The sequence below is a fragment of the Mus musculus genome, chromosome 18 (genome assembly GCF_000001635.26).
Source record: "Mus musculus strain C57BL/6J chromosome 18, GRCm38.p6 C57BL/6J".
NCBI classification, from domain to species: domain Eukaryota; kingdom Metazoa; phylum Chordata; class Mammalia; order Rodentia; family Muridae; genus Mus; species Mus musculus.
Window position 1 is genome coordinate 33,129,372 of NC_000084.6, and position 23,087 is coordinate 33,152,458.

Consider the following 23,087-nt stretch of genomic DNA (forward strand, 5'->3'; position numbering starts at 1 on the left):
TCATTTGAATATATGCTACTTGCTTTAAAATAATAAAACATGAAAGAAAGTAAGGCTTTAGACAAAGATAAAGATCACACATGAATTAGTAATCTGGCTATATAGTACAAAATCTACTTTGGCTTATGTTTAAAATGATTTTCTGTTTAAGGCTAAAATGAGAAAGGCTAGTGGCTAGGTTAAGCCGAGAGAAAATGAATGTTTTTCATTTTCTTAGCAAAGCTGAGATTTTTAGAATGGCTGTTTGTGGAATCTTTCCCCTGGTGGTGGAAACGCTGTTGCAATTGTTCAGATGTATCTTCTCTGACATTGATCTGATTAACTTCCTTTAGTACCCATTCAACTACAAGTACATGTCTGAGCAGCATTTTATGTTTTCATTGTTCTAGGATTGTGGAGAAGGGATACTACAGTGAGCGCGATGCGGCTGACGCGGTGAAGCAGATCCTGGAGGCCGTTGCTGTAAGTCAGAACAACCATGAGGGTTTATCTATTGGTCATCTCTGCCTGTTACAGGCATCGTTCAAACCGTGCAGCTGTGTGCAGCTGTGTGATGTCAGTGTAAGCCAAGTGCAGGTGTGGGAATGAGGTGTCGCAAGAAAATATGCTTAATTAATGCACATAACAAACTAGCTACTCACATCTTAAGGATGTGCCACCCTGCAGCTCTGTCCAGCTATTCACATTCTGTCTCCAGTTCATATTAGGATCTACTGTTCGTATTTGTCCTCTAGAATTTCCTTCCTCAGTTTTCAGTGTATTTCTCTGTTGGTTTTATTGTTTTATGCAGTTTTATTGGAAATGGAAGAATGTCGAGTAAGATACATATGGGTCCTAAAGCATAGAGATTGTTGCCTTTCCTTTTAAAATAAAGCAGTGGACTTGAAGAAGAATGAACCTGCCAATGCTATTTTTGAGGAAGAATATGAGATGATATTTTGTATTGGTGTACAACATTATAAATTAATTGTAGAAGCAAATACACATTTATGAATATGTAATTTCATAATTTGGTTTGAACTTCAGGTAATTGTTACCTAGTTGAAAGAAGGTTCAACTATGTTAGCTAAAATCTTCCAATATAGTCACTAGTTTCTATTTTCTCCATAGCATGTGTGTGTGTGTGCATGTGTGTGTACATATATATAACATACATGACATGTATATTATATACATGTATATACACATGTATGTTATATATATGTACACATACATGTGTCTGTGTGTGTCCTGAGCCCAGAAGAGGGTGTCAGAGCCCCTGGAGCTGAAGTTATAGATGATTGTGAGCTACCCTACCTGAGTTCTGTCGCTGAACTCAGATCCTCTGGAAGAGCTCCTAGACCATCTGTCCAGCTCTGGTCACTGGCTATAATATCCTAATGATTCATTGTTGAGTGTAAAGCTAAAAAATTATTCTCTGAGTATACAGAACAGGTCCCAAAGGAGGATATTTACCAGAATTAGTTTAAAAAATAATCACACACTTTTGATTCCAGTACTCAGGAGGCAGATACAGGAAGATCTCTTGAGTTTGAGGCTAGTCTGGTCTACAGAGAGAGTTCCAGGACAGCCAGGGCTACAGAGAGAAACTGTCTCAAACAAAAATAATAACAAAAAAATCTATACAATCTTCTACAGTCAAATATACTATTTTTCAGTTTGTTATCTTAAGAAATCACCCAAAGAAACAAATACATGTTCCGATCATTTCACACACAGGAAAAACAGTAGGCTGGAGAGCAGCTCGGTGGATAAGAATGTTTGCTGTGCAAGCAAGAACAGAGTTCAAATACCCAGTACATATGTTAAAACCAAGGCATTGCCTCCAGCCACAACAGTGGGGGTAGAAACACGCTGATCCTGGTAACTCATTGGCCAGTAGTCACCCTAGAAGCAACAGTGAGTTTTAGGTTCACTGAGAGACTCTGTCTCAAAAAAAATAAGATCAAAGATGCTGATATGACTCTGGTTAAAAGCATTTGCTACAAATTCCCAGGGTCTGAGTTGTATCCCCAGTACCTACATGGTAGAAGGAAAGAACCAAATGCTGTAAGTTATTCTCTAGTCTGCATTCATACATTATGACATATGGACACACATACACTAAACTAAGTAAGCGAACAAATATGATTGTAAAAATAAACAGGAGGTATGCAATAGAAGACAATTTACATTCTCCACCACCCCACACACTCACTTGGCCATATCCTAACACATGCATGGATATACATATCATATAAAGAAAGGTGGGGACACACACATAAACACACACACACACACACACACAGAGAGAGAGAGAGAGAGAGAGAGAGACAGAGACAGAGACAGAGAAACAGAGAGACAGAGACAGATATAGAGAGACACATTCTAAGTTACTTTTACCCCAGTTTCTTAGGCTTGCAAACTAGGAATAATTTCCAATGCTTCCATTCTCTCCTCACCTCTCCCTTCTCACCTTGAGTTGAATTTCCCTTCAACTGTCCCCAAACCCAATCTCACTCATCGCTGAGACGGTTTTCTGGCTTGTGTTTCTAACACATGCTGCTATTTGCCTCTCATTTTTGCTCTTAAGTGTATACCTAGAATTGCCTTTTGTAATTACCACTTTTGTCTGAGGAGGCCTGAGTTCAATAATGGCAATAGTAAGTGTATATTAAAGACTTATTTTTAATCTTTCAGGGTTGCTGGGAGACCTTGCTCAAATCAGCCAGGAGTTAAGGCACTTTGGGACTCAGAGCTGAGTTTGGCTTCTTTGTACATGAGCTTGGGCATATCCTTAATTCTCTTAAGCCTAAATTTCCTCTTCTAAATCAGGCGTAACATTTCACCCTAACATGGTAGTGGGGAAGGCTGAGAAAGTCTACAAATCGGAGCGGTGTTCAAAAGAGCAACAGAGCAGAGCATTAAATTGATTCTTTACTAAATGCTATAAATCTGGACAAATAAAGGTTGATCGTTATGTTCAGCTTATGAACACTTAGTATATTTTTGCTTGCTTTACATATTACATCAACAAAAGGTTTAAAAATCAAGATATTCTGGTGATCCAGGGGGTGTGCACAGTTGTGTTAGGAGAGCTTTATAAAGCCAAGCAGAGTCTTTATAGATTACCCAGCTTTGTACGCTTTCAAGTTTCTACCTCTGTCGCCTGCTGTTGGTACCACACAAGTGACTCTTTGTGGTGTAGTGTCACCCATGGGCTGGTGTAAGGAAGGGAGCAAGAGGATTCCCCTTGACGGAACTCCTTTTCTCATGCTTTTCACTTATTTTCCAATACACAATAATCCTCTAAGGAATTGTTCCGTGTGACCTTACTCTTCACCTTAGCAAAAATAACAGAATATACAGGGCAGGGAGCTGCAGCAGGGAGTTGGATTTCCTGGAAGTTTACAGAGGGGTGTGAAGAAACTTGGGCAAGCAGCTGGAGCTACTAAGACCCTTTGCACACTGAACTTGGTTCTCACATTCTTTCTCTTTTACAACAGTCACCAGTTTTTGTTCACAGAAAGTGACGTGGTCAACATCTTCCTATGTTAACGTGCCACCAAAAAAAAAAAAAGCTGTCTGAGCCTTCCTCTATGTAGATACACATACCACTTGATCTCCAGTGCAGGCTTTCAGGCAGAAGCTGCATTTGGCTCAGCTTGGGTCAGACAACCTTTCCTAGTCCAATAGGCTCTGGACAGGGCAAAAAATGGAGTGTGGAGTGTCGCAGATGTGTGGAGTTATGGGTGTGTGTGGCGTGTTCTGGGATGCCGAGTGTTCTGGGGAGTGGGTCAGCCGTTTCTTTGCAAGGGAGGCTGACACACCAAGAGCCATGTCTCTGTTACTATCCATTCTGCTGCTTTTCTTCACTGCTAGTTCTTGTCTCTGTCCCTCATGGAATGTTACATCGCAGGTGCAGTCTTGAATGATAGTCTGTTATATGCTGTTGGAAGACAGCGATTTCAGTACCAGACAGATGGCTCAATAATGGACACTTGGCTGCTCTCACAGAGAGCCCCAGTTTAGTTTCCAGCATCCACAGAGTCCTTTACAACTGTCTGTAAACCCAGTTGTGGGGAATCAGATGCCCTCTTCTGGCCCCTGTGGAACAGTGCAAACACATGGTGCACTTGCCTATGTGAAGACAAAACACTCATACACAGAAAAATGAATAAACACAAATGTGTGCCAATATCCCTGTTTTTTTTTTCTTTTTAATAAGCATGATCTCATTTTAAGTATGATCTTATTTTGAAGGCAGCCCTCCCGGTGTGCCTTGCAAGAACCAACTTTCTGTGACCAAGTGTGTCACTTTCCACACTCACTCTCACATCTCTTCCCTTTGTATTCAGACTGCCTCGAGCAGGCACATGCAGAAATCCTTTCTTCTCTAACACTAACCCAGGACTCTGGCAGTGGCCATGGGGCTTGTGTCACCTTGGTGATGTGGCCTTCAACAGCTGTCTGCTAAAATCCTAGTCTTCATCCTGGACTTGTGATTTCCCGGTCATCCCACTGAATCTTGCCAGTCTGAATGTTGCCAGGCAACAACATGAACTTGACCATTTGTTCTCATCATTACTAATCCCTGGTTCAGGTTACCATTTACTTCTAATACTACTGCGGAACCTAACTGGGTAACACGCTGGCATTACATCCTCTCTCCTCACCTGGAGTTACGATGTCAGTAATGAGCCAGTTTAATAATTTCTATGATTAGGCCACACTGGCAACCGAGAACTCTCTGGGTGTGGTGAGGAAGCCTGCAGTCCTAACACCTCCCAGGCAGAAGCAAGAACATAATGAGTTTGAATGAGTGTGTGCTACACAGTGAGCTCTAGGCCAGCCTGGGCTACACAATGACTCAAGGGAAAAAAGACAGAAGAAGGAAATCAAACGTTCCTGGAGTATCCCAGAGTATCTTCCTTGTTGAGGGTTCTCCCTGCACCCCACTTTCAGGGCACTTGACTGCCACTGCCCTTTCTGTGTCTCCCATTGGCCTCCTTTTCTGGTCCTAGGAAGAACTAAGCTAATTTCCATCTCGAAATTGTTTTCTCTGTTCTGTCACATTTGATCATGGTTTCCATTCTGCTTCCTGGTTCCCACTAAAAGGTTCTGTCTTTAGAGTGACCGTCCATTGTGCTACAACTGTGCCTTTCACATCCTTTCCAAGCTGCTTTGGTTCAATACAGTGTGTTATTGTATTAATGAACCCACAAGTACCTGAAATTGTATATTGGTTCAATACCTTGTGTTATGTGAACCTACAGGTATCTGAAATTGTACATTACTTTGTCTGTGCTTAATGTCTATTGCCTTATTCCACAAAAGTGGGAGCCCGGTTTCCACTGATTTTCTCTCAGTGTATAATGAGATACCTGGCCTACTCGTTTCATGCGAAACAAAGCAATATCCCATTGTCTCCATGAAGGAAATCCTTCCCTGCTCCCTAATGTCATTTCATTCATTTTCTGTGTAGTGTGGACCCCACACTTTTCTGTTCTTCTTTCAAGTTGCTTTCATCTGTTTATATGGCTAGTGTTCTTTGGGTTTATTCCAGTAGGTATGCTTCAATTTAGCAATGCCAACAGGTAGCTGGCTTAAGAAACCCTGGTGTCACTCAATGAATGAGAATGGATGTTCTTAGCATCAGAATTTCCCACATATTGTTATTACAGTGATTAAGGAAACAGTGGGTCTAGTCAGGGATGCTCCAGATAAGCCTCACTTGGAGTAGTGAAACAAAAGCCCAAGACCTCTATTCGAGGCTGAAAAGTTAAGCTGGATGCTGTTAATCCTGTGTTTACAAAGTATGATTTTCACCCATTCACAGAGTTCCCGTTTAGATTCTAGACTACTACATTCAGGGCAAACATCCTTGAAACAACCTATCCAAAGATCTCTGAAACTAAGGGTTAACCTAAAGAAAATTAAAACCCTTTCCCCAAATGTTTCACAGGTAGAAGGCAAAGCAAATTTAGACTTGAGAGAAATGATTGGCATCTTCGAAATAGCTTATTGTCGACTACAGAGCTATAGATAGCTATGAAAATGGAACATTTGAGACTCTAGGTAATTTGAAGTCATGTCTTTAAAATTGAGAAATGCCAGAGAACTGGCTCGAAAGAGAGAAGGGATGTGGCACTGGTGGACAGAAGGGAGCAGAGCACGGTGACATTTGGGAAGCAGGCTCAGCAAGCACACGGTGGCTTCAGGAAAGGAGCTGCAATTGTGGCAGTAGTGAGGGGCATGGGGCAGAGAGGTCACCCTCTATCATCTCACATTCCCACAGACCACACAGGCTGGCTGCTGGGAGCTCAGAAACAGAAAACAGCCCGTGAAGCTTGCGGGAAATATGTTACAGGTATAATTATTCCACTTACGTAACATATGTCACAGCCTCCATCTTCTTTCTCTGTATATGGTACTGTTTCTATGACTATTCCGTTGCCGCTTCTGTTTTCTCCCCTTCCATAGCAGTTATAAGAGTCTGTAAGTAAATTTGAAATTTACTTTAGCTTTCATGTTTAAGACAGATAGTTAAGTCTTCTTGAGTGTTATTTCTCTTTGAAATAAATCACCATAGTTACTGGTGAAATGGTCTGGGTTGCTCTGAACATTCTGGAGCAGTCTTCTTGCCCTAGCCAACCTTAAATGACAAGGACAACAAGGGAGTGTTCTTTCCTCCCATGTCCCTCACTATTGCCACCGTTGCCAGTCCCTTTCCTGTAATCATCATTTGCCTGCTGAACCTCTGTTTCCGAAATGTCACCATGCCCTGCTTACCTCCACAAGTACCACATCCCTTCTCTTCTTTTTAGCCACAGCTCTCTGGGGTACATCTCAATTTTAAAGGCAAGACTTTAGAGCCTGGAGACACTTGTACGTGTGGAGTAGAGCACTAAATTATTTTTAAAAACTCTGAGAAAACGGTTAAGAAACTGTTGTATCTGTTATCACAGAGCTTTTTGATAAGAATTTGGGATAATGGTGACCAAGAATTGTAAAGAAAAGCATTAAAACCTTCACAATGGTGCAAAAATAGAGTATTGAAGCATCAAAATAATAGGTAGTCGGGGATGGAAAGAAGAGGCTCAGTGGGCAAAGTGTTTTCTGTATATGTGTGAGGACCTGAGTCGGGAGTCTCAGCTGGGGCAGGGGACTTTTGGCTAGTCACTGAACTGAAGTTCCAGAGAGGGACCTTATGCTAGTTAAGGTCCATTGTAAACCTTTTACAGCTGGGAAGAAGACCACATTTGAGGCATTGTTTCCGTTGTCTAGACCATCAACCATGTCTGGGAGTCATTTTCTTAATCGCTAATGGATGTAGTTAGGCCTAGCACACTGTGCGCCCTACCAGGCTTAGGCAAGTGAATCTGGACTATGTAAGAAATGCAACTGAGCAAGCCAGAGAAAGCAAATGAATAAGCACCATTCCTCTGTGGTATCTGCTTCAACTCCCGCCTCTAGGGTCCTGCCCTGGCATTCCTCAAGCAATGACCTGTTGCCTGGAAGTATATGATGAAATAAATTCTCTCCTCCCCTAGTTGCTTTTGGCACTCTGCCTCAAACACTAAGATGGGGAGCAATAGAGGAACACACCTGACATCAACCTCAGGCCTCCACATACCCATATATAGGTGTGCCGAAATACACCCAGGTTCACACCATAAAAGCACCACAATCACGTATGCATACACACACACACACACACACACACACACACACACACTCACACACACTCACACTCACAATGAACATTGTAAAGATTAAATACAAGTTCCTGGGGCAAAAAAAAAAAAAATCTCTTCCTAGGAAGGAACAGATTTAGTTTATTTAGAGATTCAGTAAGTGAAGCATAGATGATAAGATACTGAAGTACTGAAATGGCAAACTGCATCTTCAGATGAAGGAATTGTGGAGACAGTGATATCAGAAAACAGATGCCCTTATCACTGGGCAAAAAAGAGATAGTTGCAATGATTAAAACCTAGAGGATCAAAGAGGCTGGAACTCAGATCTCTGAAAATGACTGACCAGCCATTATGTGCTGGGGAAACTGAGATGATCTCAGAGAACCGGGAAAATGGCAAAAGAGAGCAACTGGTGCCACCAGAGTGACATGCCATGGCAAGGTGATCAAGAGCTGGGATTTAGAGAGATGTGGTTGGGAAAACTGACTCAGAAAGCAAACAGGGAGAAGTTCCCTTAGCTTCTCCAGCTTCCAGCCTCCCGTCCAACTCATGCCAAAGCCAAGAGGGAGCAGACGGAAATGGAAAACGGTGGCTTCAATGTCAGGTTCCAGCATCATAAAGTGGACTAGAGAAAGATGCGTTTAACGTTGAGAGATCATAGTATGATTAATTTTACAGGAAATTATTGAAAAATTCTCAAAATCCATGCTGTTATTTGTAGTTTTCTCGTGTTCATCATCTTCAAAGTGTAAGGAGTGATTCTAGAAGTTAATGAAGTAAAAACAAAAGAATCAATACTAAAGTAAATCACTATTTGTCTTCAGTTCTGAGTACCATGCTAAGCAATGGTTATACATTTTGTAAGGGTTATATGATTTACCTGATGACATTTGAAGTATGGAATCCATCACCCTGATGTCATATTCATTGTTGAGAGAGAAACATAGGCATCTTTAGAAAGATGGAAATTGTGAGAGCTTCTTTCCCCACTTTCCCTTTGAGCATGAGTCAGGGCATCTGATCTGATTCTGCCCAGTGTGATTTGGAGGGCGGGAGTGGAGGGTAGGGATGGAGCCTGCTTGTTAAGTTTTGGGTAAATTTCCCATTTATACAAGGAGGCCTAAATGATAAGAAGCTATTTATGTTTCTCTGCCTTAGTTGAGTCTGTAGATGATGTTGGAAATTGATTTTGCTGTCTCTATGATTATAAACAGAAATATAATTTTATAAAAGGCAGAAAGTAAAAAACCACCAGCAGATGTCCCTCCCTCTTGGTATCTCACAGAGGACAGTAGTTCCTAGTGTTGCTGCCACTCTGAGTTGTATGTCTTATTACTTGAACATACTGAACTCCTTGAATAAACTTCTGAGTGGATCTTAATAATGATTGTATGGTATAATTTCCCATCCATCAGTTATAGCACAAAGGGCATACTCCAGATAAAAAGATTCTGGTCCCACTAATTTCACCAAATTGAGTTCCACTGAATATCAAATGCACACCCACACACTGCTAAATCAGGGTGCAGTGAGGCTGGGAGGGATAATGAGGTTGAAGGCGATTAAGCTTCAGCTTCCTTCTGACAATTGTCCTTTGTTTCTGTGAATATCAGGCCTACTTGGGTCTACTTAATGTCAATGAAACAATTCTGAGAGATTAATTAAGCAATGTGGGGATAGAACAGGGAATGTAGATTGTTTGATATAAATCAGTCTGTTCCTGCAGGAGATAACTCTCTCTCTCTCTCTCTCTCTCTCTCTCTCTCTCTCTCTCTCTCTCTCTCTCTCCTTCTCCCTCTCCTTCTCTCTCTGCTCAGACTTAATAATGCATTTAATTAATGCAAGGTATATAATATTAAAATATTATGATCCTGTTCTACCCATAAATAAGAATTACTGAGAATTGAGAAATCACAACTTGTAAAATAAAAAGGAAACATTTCTGTTAATATTTGAATGTTTTGATTTATAAATGTATAATAAAATACATCAGTGGCTCAGGCAGAGCCTAGATCACTTTATCTGATTATTTTAGCAGATTTGGGGGCAGGGAGGCAATCTATATCCCTTTTGAATCTCAGTATTAGAAAACTGGTGATCAACCATTGGACTGAGCACAGGGACCCCAATGGAGGTGTTAGGGGAAGGACTGAAGAAGCTTAAGGGGTTTGCATCCCCATAGGAAGAACAATAATAACCAACCAGACCCCCCCCCCCGAGCTCCCAAAGACGAAACCACCTCCGAAGAGTACACATGGAGGAACCCATGGCTCTAGCTGCATATGTAGCAGGGGATGGTCTTATCTAGCATCAGTGGTAGGGGAGGCCCTTGGTTGTGTAAGGGCTTGATTCCCTAGCATAGGGGAATGCTAGAGCTGTGAGACAGGAGTGGGTAGGCGGGTGGGTATGGGAGTACCATCATAGTAGCAGAGGAGAGGGGGATGTGATAAAGGGTTTGAGGAGGGGGAAATGTGAAGAGGAATAACATTTAAATATAAGTAAACAAAACAGCTTGAATAAAAGAAAAAAAGAAAACTGGTGATCTAAAAGCAACTTCTGGTGTAGGGGCTTCTGGTGTAGGGGCTGTCCTCCTCTCTGAACATTTCCACTCATCATTGTCAGGATAAGAAGAAGAATGATGTCAAAAGCTTATCAAGTTCTACCTCTGTGGTCTTCTTTCCTTAGACTCGCAGGAGGATCAAAGTGAATTCTTTAACATGTATTTAGTAATTTCCCAAACAATGTAATAGACTATTACATTGTTGATCACGTTCTTTATAACTTCTGTTGTTTAGGATTGTGTAAAGTTTGGATGCTGTCGTCCTAGTTTCTTATTGCTGTGATAAGATAGGACAGCAACAAAACCCAGCTGGAGGAGGGATGGGCTCGTTCATTTCAGCTTTCAGGTTATATCAGTCCATCACTGAGGAAAGCCAGGGCAGGAGCTCTAGACAGGAGGTGGTACATATCCTGTGGCGAAACACTCTTTACTGCTCAATCCCAGGCTTGCATTCACAATACTTCTTTTATATACCCTAGACCCACCTGCTTAAGGTTGGCACTCCTGATAGTAGGGTGAACCCTACTACATTAGTTAATAATCACGAAAATGGCTCCGTAGACATAAACTAGAGGCAGTTCCTCAGGGGAGACTCCCTTTCTCATATGTATTAAGTTGTCAACCAAGACAAATCATTATAATTTCATTACTTGGCAACATGATACTACAGTTTAAAACATAGTCCAACAAATTTTCTACAGTCCTTAAATTTTTCAACATTTTATTTTTTATTTTATTTTTTTCCTCTTATTGAAAAGAGATTCTTTTCTCACATGATACATTCCAGCTATGGTTTCCTTTCCCTCTCTTCCTCCCAGTTCCTTCCACTTCCCCTCCAATCTGGGTTCACTCCCCTTCTGTCTCTCATTAGAAAAGAACAGAATTCTAAGAGATAGCAATGCAGTATAACAAAATAAAATATAAGATGATAAAACAAAAACTATCACATAGAAGTTGGACAAGAGAAACCAACACAAGGAGAAGAGCCAAAGAGAAGACAAGAATCCAAGGCACACTCAGGAATCCCATAAAAACCTAGATTGGAAGCCAAGGACCAGGACCAAGGACCAGGCACAGAACCACGCAGGCCAGTGCATGCTGCTTCAGTCTCTATGAGTTTATATGAATGTGTTCATGTTGATTTGGAGGGTCTTGTTTTCTTGGTGGCCACCATGCTCTCTGGGCCTTACACTCTTTCTCCCCCTCTTCTGCTGAGTTCTCTGAGCTCTGAGGGCAGGAGTTTGATGGAGTAATCCCATTTAGGACTGTGCGTTCCAAGACTCTCACTCTGCATTACACCTGGCTGTGTGTCTCTGTGTTGGAACATACGTATCAGCTGCAGGATGAAGCCTCTCTGATGATAGCTGAACAAGGCACTGATCTAAGTATAGCAGCTCCATGCTATCACTACTTAAAAAAAAAAAAAACAAAAAAAAAAACAAAAACAAAAACAAAAAAAAACAGTAGCTAGTTTTATTCTAGGTCTCTGGGTCATCTAGTTCCCTGGTTCTTGGTTACCCTATCGGTGTCAGGTATGTGCTCCATCTCCTAGAGTGGACCTTAAGTGAAACCAGTTACTGGTTGCTACCACAAGCTTTATGCCACCATTACTGCAGCGAAGCTTGCAGGCGGGGCACCATCATAACTGGAAGGTTTTGTGGGTGCTTGGTGTTTGTGCTTCTCATTTGGTAACCCACAGTGTTCCTTCCTGTACCAGTGATCCATAGTGAAGACTCTATGAAGGCACCAGCTCGAGTTCTTCATGTTCAATGAGTTGAATAGATGTCTTCACCAAGAGAGCCTTGCTGTCAGTTTGTGGAGAACAACCTATAATCTTGGCAACAGCCCGGGTTTGGGAATGCCCATAGGATGCCATTGTCCAATAAGTTCAGTTAAATGTAACTCAATCCCAGTACTGCGATGATAGTTTGTCACCAAGCTTCATTTGGTGACAAGAGATGGCAAGTTGGAAATCTTTCTTCTCCATCATGTGGCAATTTCATTTAGATCACGTTCATATGTGTGTATATGTATGAAGCTTCTACTGTATCAGGTTTCTATACTCTCCTTCAAATGGCACTTAATTTTAGCTCTCTATATCCATGTTTCCTCCCTCATTCCATTCTCCCTGCCCCTTCCCCACTTGATCTTCCTGTGCCAGCCCCCTTCATTCATCCATAGCTCTCCGTTCTATTTCTCTTCCCTAACAAGATCTATCTGAATCCCCTAGTATCTTACTCTGATCATATGCCATATTTGTCTTTCTGGGTCTGTGATATCTCCTGCAGTGACCGTTTCATTTACCTGTATAACTGGATTTCATAGTATTTTTTAACAGCTGAGTAATACTCCATTGTGCAAATGTACTACATTTCTTTATTTGTACTTCTGTTGAGGGATATTTAAGTTGCTTCCAATTTCTGGCTGTTATAAAGAGAGAAGCAGTTAACATGCTTGAGTAAGTGTCTTTGTGGCAAGATGAAGCGTCCTTTGAGTATATGCCCAAGAGTGGTATAACTGGATCTTGAGATAGATTGAGTCCCATCTTCTTGAGAAATTTCCATACTGATTTCCACGGTGGCTGTACAAGTTTGTACTCATGCAGCAATGAATGAGTGGTTCCCTTACTCCACGTCCTCACCAGTAAGGGCTGTCTCTTGTAGCCGTTCTAACAGGTTTAAGATCTCAAAGTAATTTTGATTCGTATTTTCCTGATGATTAAGAATGTTGAACACTTCTTTAAATGTTTCTTAGCTATATGTTGAACCATCCCGCATTTCTAGATGAATCCTACTTGATCATCATGGGTGATCATTCTGATGTGTTCTTAGATTCAGTTTACAACTATTTTTTTAAAAAAGTACATATTTTATTTATTTTATTGGGTATTTATTTCATTTACATTTCCAATGCTATCCCAAAAGTCCCCCACCCACTCCCCCACCCACCCACTCCCACTTCTTGGCTCTGTCGTTCCTCTGTACTGAGGCATATAAAGTTTGCATGACCAATGGGCCTCTCTTTCCACTGATGGCCGACTAGGCCATTTTCTGAGTCATATGCAGCTAGAGACACAAGCTCCAGGGCTACTGGTTAGTTCATATTGTTGTTCTACCTATAGGGTTGAAGATCCCTTTAGCTCCTTGTATACTTTCTCTAGCTCCTCCATTGGGGGCCCTGTGATCCATCCATTAGCTGACTGTGAGCATCCACTTCTGTGTTTGCTAGGCCCCAGCATAGTCTCACAAGAGACAGCTATATCTGGGTCCTTTCAGCAAAATCTTGCTAGTGTATGCAATGGTGTCAGCGTTTGGGGGCTGATTATGGGATGGATCTCCGGATATGGCAGTCTCTAGATGGTCCATCCTTTCATCACAGCTCCAAACTTTGTCTCTGTAACTCCTTCCATGGGTGTTTTGTTTCCTATTCTAAGAAGGGGCAAAGTGTCCACACTTTGGTCTTCGTTCTTCTTCAGTTTTATGTGTTTAGCAAATTGTATCTTATATCTTGGGTATCCTAAGTTTCTGGGCTAATATCCACTTATCAGTGAGTACATATTATGCGAGTTCCTTTGTGTTTGGGTTACCTCACTCAGGATGATGCCCTCCAGGTCCATCCATTTGCCTAGGAATTTCATAAATTCATTCTTTTTAATAACTGAGTAGTACTCCATTGTGTAAATGTACCACATTTTCTGTATCCATTTCTCTGTTGAGGGGCATCTGGGTTCTTTCCAGCTTCTGGCTATTATAAATAAGGCTGCTATGAACATAGTGGAGCAAAACTATTTTATTAACCATTTGGCACCTATGTTCATAACAGAAATTGGTCTGTATTCATTCTCTCTCTCTCTCTCTCTTCCCCTCTCCCCCCCCCATTGGGTCTTTACCTGCTTTGAGTATCAGGGTACTATGACTTTGTAAAATGAATTTTGCAGTGTTCCTTCTGTTTCTATGTTGTGGAATATTTTGAGTAGTATTAACTCTTCTTTAAAAGTCTGCCCTAAAACCACCTGGTCCTGGACTTTTTTTGTTTTTTAGTTGGAAGACTTTCAATGACTGCTTCTATTTCACTACAGATTATATGTCTGCTAATTGCTTATCTAGTCTTAATTTAACTTTGGTATTTGTAGCCTTTGCTCCCTTTATACTATAGCTTTTGTGTGTTGAACATGAGGAAATACTTCCCAGAAGATTTCGTTTCAATAATGTTAATCTCTTATCAATCACACCTTGTTTTTTAACCTTAGCCAACTGGCATCCATTGTCCCAGTAAAGCAAAGATTTCATTTCCATTTTTTTTTTCGTTTTGCAAAATATATTGTATTGTTCTTTGAGAGAGTTTAAGGTTTGGTTTTAAACCCGGCTGCATGTCTTTCAGCACACTTACATCTCTCTCATCGTGTGCAAGTGCCTTCAGCTAGTAATATGTCATTAAATCCAAAAGAAAAAATAGTTTTAATTTTGATTAAATTTGTTTGTTTTGAGAACAATTAACATTGAGTCTCATTTAACACAAAACAGGGACTGTTTTCTGTTGCTTTATACAGTCTTCTTCTCACATAAAACCAGAAATGTGATCCTAACTCAGGCAGGCATCACTGATAGATACCTACATGCACATAGCTTTCATCTGATTACTGGTTTTTATCATAAATTTGTTGCTCATTTTACCAGCTCTTCAAGCTCATAAAATGCAATGCAGAGGATGTTGACTGGGCCCTCAGGCTGCTTTTACCTGATACAGGAAGCTTCAGAGCCAAAGGATGAGTGGCCTGACTCCCACTCAGTAATTTCCTGTGCTTTCAGACTGTAAGAGTGTACCAGCTCTTCCCTCTCCAAGCCTGCCTAACTATAATAGAGATAAAGAGTACAACGGTTGTCAGAATTCAAGAGATTCTTCATTCCCTTATTCAGCTTCTTTTACATACCAGGAATGGTGGAAAATTTAATGTGGACTATTTATGACAAGTGCAGCCAATACAGTATAATCAGTTGTTAATGGAGAATACATCAACTAACTCAGTAACTCTGCATATAATAAACTTTTAGTTCCCATATACATTTCACATGATGAGCAACATATTGAGATACATCCCTACTGTATTATCCCTTTATGAACTTTTATTGTAACAGCTTCATTGAGTTCTTAAGGATTACACTCATGAGGCTATCTTTTAATCTCTGAAATTACTCCTATATTTTTACATTCATACATGAAGTATATATGAAACTCTGATGAATGGCTTTCTATATGATACTCCACTTTTTCTTTTAAAAGATCTAGTTAGCCTTTCTTCTTTCTGATTTTATGTTGACCTCATTGGATGACACAAGATTTTATTGGACTGTTTTTCAGATTTCACTGAAGCAGTGTTATGAAGTGATACTGCAACCTGTGTGTGCCCATAAGAGAATTAAAATTATATAGTGTAAATATTCATGTGGTAATTTTTGTTTAGTAGAATTCTGTAAGTTTACTAAAGGACTTTAAGAATGGATAATAACAATATAGTTATCCTTTACAAATGAGTTTTCTAGCAACTTCACTGTGAAAATAATTTTAATTACATTACCTTGTAAAGAATACAAGATTTGTCATTTAATAGATCCTGGTGCATAAAATATATTTAAGCCAAATATTTCTTTACCGCATTCTAGTTCCCAGATTCCTATTCAACAAAAATCCCAAGACTGTTTAATTTGTCTTACATTTGTAACTTTAGGATGATAATTCGGATCTTTATTGCTCCTGATCAAGTTCTTACCATCAGCCGGGTAGCACACTGCCGTTGTACAGCTGTTGGGTTTTGTGTCTAACTAACAGAAAGGGAGGAGACCATTTATTGATGATTATCAAATGTTATGTTGTAGATATACTTCTTATAAATAAGACACCTAATACACACAGCCCAACCAGGGGGACCCATAGGGGGAGTAACTGTAGAGATCATAGTTCTAGTAAAGAAAAAAAGCCAAGTCCAGCCTGAAAATAACAACAGGAAGAACAAGAAAACTGTCCCTCCTGCACAGCAGAGCAAGGGGACGAAGAGAGTGCTTCTTTGCATTTCCCTACTGGGGAAGAGGCAGGATTTGTGAGGAACAGCCAGCTCCTCCCTGAGATGCATTGTCTTATATCATGTATCCTTCTCAGTGGATGCATAGCCAATGTCTGCTTTCTTCTCTGTCTGGTACTCTGTAGTTCTATCCAAAAATATATTATTCCTCTTAAAGAATTTGTATTAACCCTTAATATCAAACCTTTGAAGGCAATGTATTGAGTATTGAGAATCAATATTAATAGCCCTGTGAAAAGCTTGAGAGTAAAATGTGATGATGTATCCATCAGTATAACCTTCTCTACCCTTCCTTCACCTTTCTTAGTTCTCACTGTGTGTGAATAGGGCCACTGACATGATTTTAAGCCAAACTTGATGCAAACTTTAGTAAATACTGGCCAGGGTAATGAGCACTATCCAGGTCCATACCCCAGATTCCCACCCCCAGATTCACTGGCCATGAATTAGTCAAAGGCTTATAAATGCAAACCCCACAAGGCTGCACACCTCCCACCTTTGTCCGTTTGAGGCAAGCATATATCCCGATGTACTTCCTGCTGGGATCTCCCACCTACATGTGATCATGCACACCCTGTGCTGTTGGGGCAACCAAGCTTGTATTCAGAAGCAGAAATACTAGGCTTGATGCCTGACATCAACAACAGCCTCCAGCACTCCAGGAAGTTATTTGTCCCTGGGCCAGGGAGGCTCACAAGTTGGGGGCGTCTTTGTTGACTAGATCTCTTAAACTCACTCTTTTACACTTAGACCATAACGTCAGCCATCAGAGTTCCCTGATTAATACTAGGTTCTCCAGGGCCAGTTAGATCCCCGCAGATCCCAAGAATGGTGTAACAAAACATTACAATGTTGTGATTTTTATACACTAAGTAGTGAAAATAAACTTACAAGGATTAATAAACTTGATAAATCTCTTAGAGCATGACCTATCACAGTGAAAGATTAAAGTTATTAAAAAACACGGTCATGGCTTTTCCTCACTTCATTTGTATTAACCTGTTTTAGAAGCAATTGGTTTAGGGATTTCATCTCCAAATAATCTCCCAATATTTAAAACGACTCTGTAATTCTTAGAGTAATCCTTCAAAGAAGGTTTTTAAAGTCCTAGCCATAAGGCACTTTGGTTATCTGAAATTACTCTAAGCTAAATCTTTTTTTTTAATGGAAATTAATGCCCTAGTTAATAGAGACATTTAATGTTTTTAAATTTCATATGGGACAAGGATTCTTGAAACCTAAAAGGATCTTCAAATTCATTGTATTGAAGCCTTCAGAGTTTTGACAGAATTGCCTCATATTCTTTGAGTGTAAGGCACGGAACCCGACAGCTCTTTGGATCACTAGTCTCTACAGGAAACTGGAGGCTTTGGTCCATCACAGAATATGAACCATTTCTAAATGACCGTATGAGTCAAAGCTTATTTTGTAAATCTCAGAAGCATCACACTAAAGCAGTGTCATTTTCAACTGAGATATAAAAACATATGAATTATTCATGTTAATAATATACAAGGTAGTGTTTTTATCTGCACACATCATAAAAATCAGGTAAGATGTTTATTTTGTAAACATTTATTTATGACTAAATCTCCTTTTCTCTGTCTTCTTGAACATATGATGTATTAGTATTATCTAAATTTACAGAACCATACAACACTGGTTTTTTTTTTTCTGTGTAAAATATTAGATTGCTACTAGAATCTGGAAACCAGGAACCTTCACTCTTAGCTCCTCAACTCAATCCCTTTCAAAGGCTGTTTTAGTGATATGTTTATATAATTGCTGCATGTTTAATCTATTCAGAATGCTTTGAAGTGTTCATTTTGTTTCATTTGATAATTAGTATAATTATATAAGCAGTATATACATAGTTGAACATAAAACGGGTACACATTTTGTACTTGGGATAAAATCCAACCTATATTCATTCTTAAAATACTAATACACCTGTTTAATAGGTTTGAGATTGGTCAAGGTGATTTTCTCAAAGCCAAGAAGCATTATCATCCTTTCTTAAGATGATTTTTACCTTCCATATCACTACAACCATGGACTCGTTTCCTGTCTGGCTCTATTCTCAAAGCTACCAGAGGCCCACAAACATAAGGGATTCTCTCTGGCTAAAGATCAAGGAATGCTTCTTACTTAGCTGTTAGAAACCTTAGAAATTTATGAACAAATGTTGTGACTTGTTCATCAATATTAAATAAAGTGCTGGGCTTAGTTAACATTGCACTTATTATAAATCACTAAAGGAAGACCCCAGACTTAGATATTTCAGCACACAGAGGTCTACCATTTACCAAGATGGAGATGCTGAGTGAGCTCACTTTTAAAGCTCGTTAGGGGAATTTCAAGGAGGAGTCGGTGACTTTTATACTGGTTGGTTGACTCTGTTTCCGGGGGAATGGGCGTCTTTGGAACCTTTGGTCAAGGTTCTGGGGAATTTTGTGGACTTTCCAAAACTGTTGTTAATGAACTGTTTTTGGCTCAGGCTTGGCTCAGGCCAGGTGGCAGGGCAGCTCTTGGCAGCACCTGATTGGCTGCCCATGAGGCATGGTTTTCCTTGGAATTGAATCGTTTTGAACTTTTCCAGTTCTAGGAAACAGAAACTCAGGACTAGTCTCCTAAATTGCCAGTTTGCAGCCTGACATGGAATTAACCTGGCTCTGGTCAACTCAGTCCTCTCAAACTAAAAGGTCTGACCACCCCAATTGTCGTCTTTTTAAAATAACAACTGCATCCATTGGTGTATCCGTGATAATGTTTTAAGAAATTCTCAACCATGTAAGATAATTCCAGTTGTAGGGCAATATTACTTACTACTATTGACAGCATCTGAGAAAGATGAAATAAAGAAGAATTTATCCTTTTCTGTGAAACAAAAATTCAGACAACAAATATATGAAGCATGGTTCTTAGATATTAGATACCAATCAGCCCAAGACAGCAACTCCTGTGTAGGGAGGGCAAACAACACCGGGACTGACTTAAACATCTGGAAGCTGCAACGGTGGAGGAGCCCGGAGGAGCCCCGAAGCCTTTCTCCCATGAGAAAACATAAGCAGGTGTCTTGGCGCCCACAGAGACTGGCATACGGACCAGGAAGAGCAAGCTATGTCTCTGTGAAGCTGAGGGTGCTTCCCACCATCAATATTTCAGCTGAGTACTGATCAGCCCGCGACCTTGAGGAAACTGTTTAAGGCCAGAGAAAGCCACAGAATAGAAGCATGCACATAGCTCATATTTGGAATGGCTGACTGTGTTCCCAGTGCACAGATATAACAAAGCTTAAAAACAGACTTCAGATCTCAAAAGATTCAAGCTGTATCCAGAAAAGAGTTTTAAAATATCACAAGATATTTACATCTGTGCTTGTAACCAATCAGATAAACTTCATAATATATGAGGATGATGATGATGATGATAAATTTATAGGGTGTGTAAGGAAGCAAGAAGTAAAATCAATCAACAGACTCCAGGCACAGATGCAGAAACATTTTGTGGGAACATTAAAATGATTATTACAACTATATTCTACATATCTGAGAGAAGAATATGTAAAAGAAAAGCCGAGAATATTTAATAGGTTTATAGATTATGTACTAAGAATTCTGAAATAAAACATCAGAAGACGAAAGATTTAGTATAATTCTTAAATCCAAGATAAAAAATATACTTGATAGAATTATCAGCAGATTTGTTAAGTCACAAACAAAATATAGTGCACTTGTAGACATAACATTAAAGTATTCCAGCCACTGCTTTATTAAGCTAGAATAATCCCTAGCTAAATATTTGTCCTTATACTCACAGATTAGTGTAGTACTTACCCTCATCAGAGGAACTGCGCTCTGCAACAGATGGAGATGGTTATAGAAAACCACAACCAATCAAAATGGAGCCAGGTCCCAATGGGTACATCTCCAATATAGTCCATTCACCTAAAACTTAGAGAACATTTCCAAAAAGGGCATGGAAAAATCGTAAGAGTCTCAGATTAGGGAATTTGCTGTGAGATTGTCTCTTATTAATATCAGAAGCCACATTCAGTAAGTCTTATTAACTTGACTGCTTAACCACGAGCTGAACAAGGGCAAGGGGCAAGATCACAAAGCCTCAGCGCTTCACAAACAACACCAGGATACTGAGGGATGCTGGGAGCTGGAGAAAGAGCACACCAGTTAGTTATCCAATACCACATGGCCAGACTTGAAAAAAAAACATGCAAATAACATTATACATACTCAGCATGTTAGATTTAGGAATATATATTCATATTCATATATGTGAAGTGATATGCATATATGATATTGATTTCTACCAAAATAGATATCATATACCTATATGTATATAATGGCAATTAATGAGAAAGAGAGGGCATAGTTTGAAAGTGTATATGAGAGGGTTTGAAGGGACAAAAGGGAAGGGAAAATGATGTAATAATATTATATTATAATCTCAAAAATAAGAAATAACTTAAAAAACACTATTCTAGATGAAACACAAAGAAAGGTCGAAAAGAACTTAATGTTCATCTGATATTTGAACAAAGTCTATGGAACAATGTCAACTACAAGTCAGAATCCATGTGTAATGATGGGAGCTAGGATTTAAAGACATGTTATACACTACTTTCTGAAAGCTAGGAAGTTTAAGTACCTTAACAAGTTTCAGTATGGGCAGGCAGATGAGTTGTGTTTGCTCCTGAGCCTGATCTCCTGGGCTTGACCTCTGGGACCACTTGGTAGAAGAACCAACTTCTCTGGGAGTTGTCTTCTGATGATACATCATGCATGCTATAATGTGTTCACGCCTCCCCACATAAACACAATCAAATGTTTCTAATGTTATCATGAGGGAAATGAAGAAGAAGACACTATGATCCTTATAGTTTATTTATTTAATTTTTTTTTGTTTTGTTTTTGTTTTTCGAGACAGGGTTTCTCTGTATAGCAGTGGGTGTCCTGGAACCCACTCTGTAGACCAGGCTGGCCTTGAACTCAGAAATCTGCCTACCTCTGCCTCCCAAGTACTGGGATTAAAGGCGTGCTCCACCACTGCCCGACTCAGTTTATTTTTTTTAACATCAGAAATAAAGCGCCACAGGTATGGAGGGGACGTGATAGAGAAAGATAAGGAATTTTTGGCAAATTACTTATCAGAAGTGGTGTAGCAGAAGATGGGAGAGCGACATCATCAGTGAACTAAGGGGAAAGAAAAGAGAAGGCTGACATCCTGAAATCAGATTTAAGTTGCTTGGGAAATGCCGGGGAAATAATGACTATAACATGTACACGACCTGGTGCAGTTCCTCACTGGGCCTGAAAGTACTAAACATTTGATTGTGCACGTAAAGCATAAGATTAATCAGTTTGTGCCACATTTTACATCCCAGTCTGTGGACCAAAAGCTGTTATTGCTAGTTCCTAAGAGAGAGCAGGGCGCCTTGAGCCCCTGAAGTCCTGAACACAAGACCACACAAGTGCTATGGTGTATGAGATCTGTCCCCACCAGAACAGATGGCACGTTCTGTGCCAGCTCAGGTTACCGTCATGTTGTTTATTTAATAAATATTCATGAAACCTAAACATACTAGAGCCCTAACTGTGAAAAACCAGCCATTCCATCGAATTTGTATCTGTTCACTGGTGTCTGCTAATGAGCCTCACTCAGCCCGTAATTCTGATCCTTCAGACTGTTAATTTTGCAAATGATATATCAAAAACCTGTCCCATCCCTATGTTTTTATCTATAGTCTGTGAATACGAAAGTCAATAAGAAATTTTGTTCTCGGGGGAAACTTTTATATTAGCAAATATACAATTGACTACTAATAGCATTAAAATGTTGAACTAGGAACATGAGGGGAAAGCTGTGGAAGGCAGAAGGAATTGTTCATTCCGTGGAGTGCAGAAAGTTCTCAGAGAAGGTGCTGACTGCATGTGCTGTACAGTGTTAGTTAGTGTTGCTATACCGACAGACATTCCTGTGTGTATGTGTGTATGACGCATCTGTGCATATATGTGTGTGTATTATTTTTCGTGTATATATCTGTGCATGTATGTACGATGTGCACACACACACATTCCTGTGCATAAAGTTTAAAAGTTGCTGTTGTTGTTGTTGTTGTTGGTGGTGGTGGTGGTGGTGGTGGTGGTAGTGGTGGTGTTTAGGCTGGAGAGATGGCTCAACCATAGGGGCACAGAAGCCCTGGCTTCCATTCCAAGCAACCACATGACAGTTAACAGTTTCAGGGCCTCTGATACTGTCTTCTGGCCTCCATAGGCACCAGACACTCATGTGGTACACAGACCTGTGCACACAAAGCACCCATACAAATAAAAACAATAAAGTAGACTTATTACCATTTATTTATGTCTGTGAAAGAGCACACACTCATGAATATGCATGCAAGTGCCCACAGAGGCCAGAAGAAGGTATCAAATCCCCTGGAGCTGGCGTTACAGGTAGGTGGTCATGACATGCTGTGGGTGCTGGGAACTGAACTCCAGACCATTGCAAGAATAGCAAGTGCTCTTAGATACTTAGCTTTCTCTCCAGCCCTCAGAGTGTCATTTTGAAACAACCACCTTGTAATGCATGTTCATTCTCTGATTCAGACCTTGAGACAGGACACAGTGAGCATGGTAGTTCTGCAGTGTCCGTGGTCTTGGCCAAGGCTACATGTTTGGAAAACTGATGTCTGGAAAGATGAATCAATCACCTAGATGGACTCTGCTCTCATTTCTGGCATGATCTCTCTGTT

The 23,087-nt window shown here is 40.1% G+C and overlaps 1 protein-coding gene across 6 annotated transcripts in view; it reads left to right on the top strand.

The window, feature by feature from the left end:
• The window catches only part of Camk4 (calcium/calmodulin-dependent protein kinase IV), a 260,827-nt gene that overhangs the window by 194,431 nt on the left and 43,309 nt on the right, over positions 1–23,087 (top strand). For all 6 annotated transcript variants that reach the window (XM_006525544.4, XM_030250297.1, XM_006525543.3 and 3 more), the window contains one exon: positions 390–462. In XM_006525544.4, the coding sequence (XP_006525607.1) occupies positions 390–462 (73 nt within the window). The remainder of the gene's footprint in view (positions 1–389; positions 463–23,087) is intronic.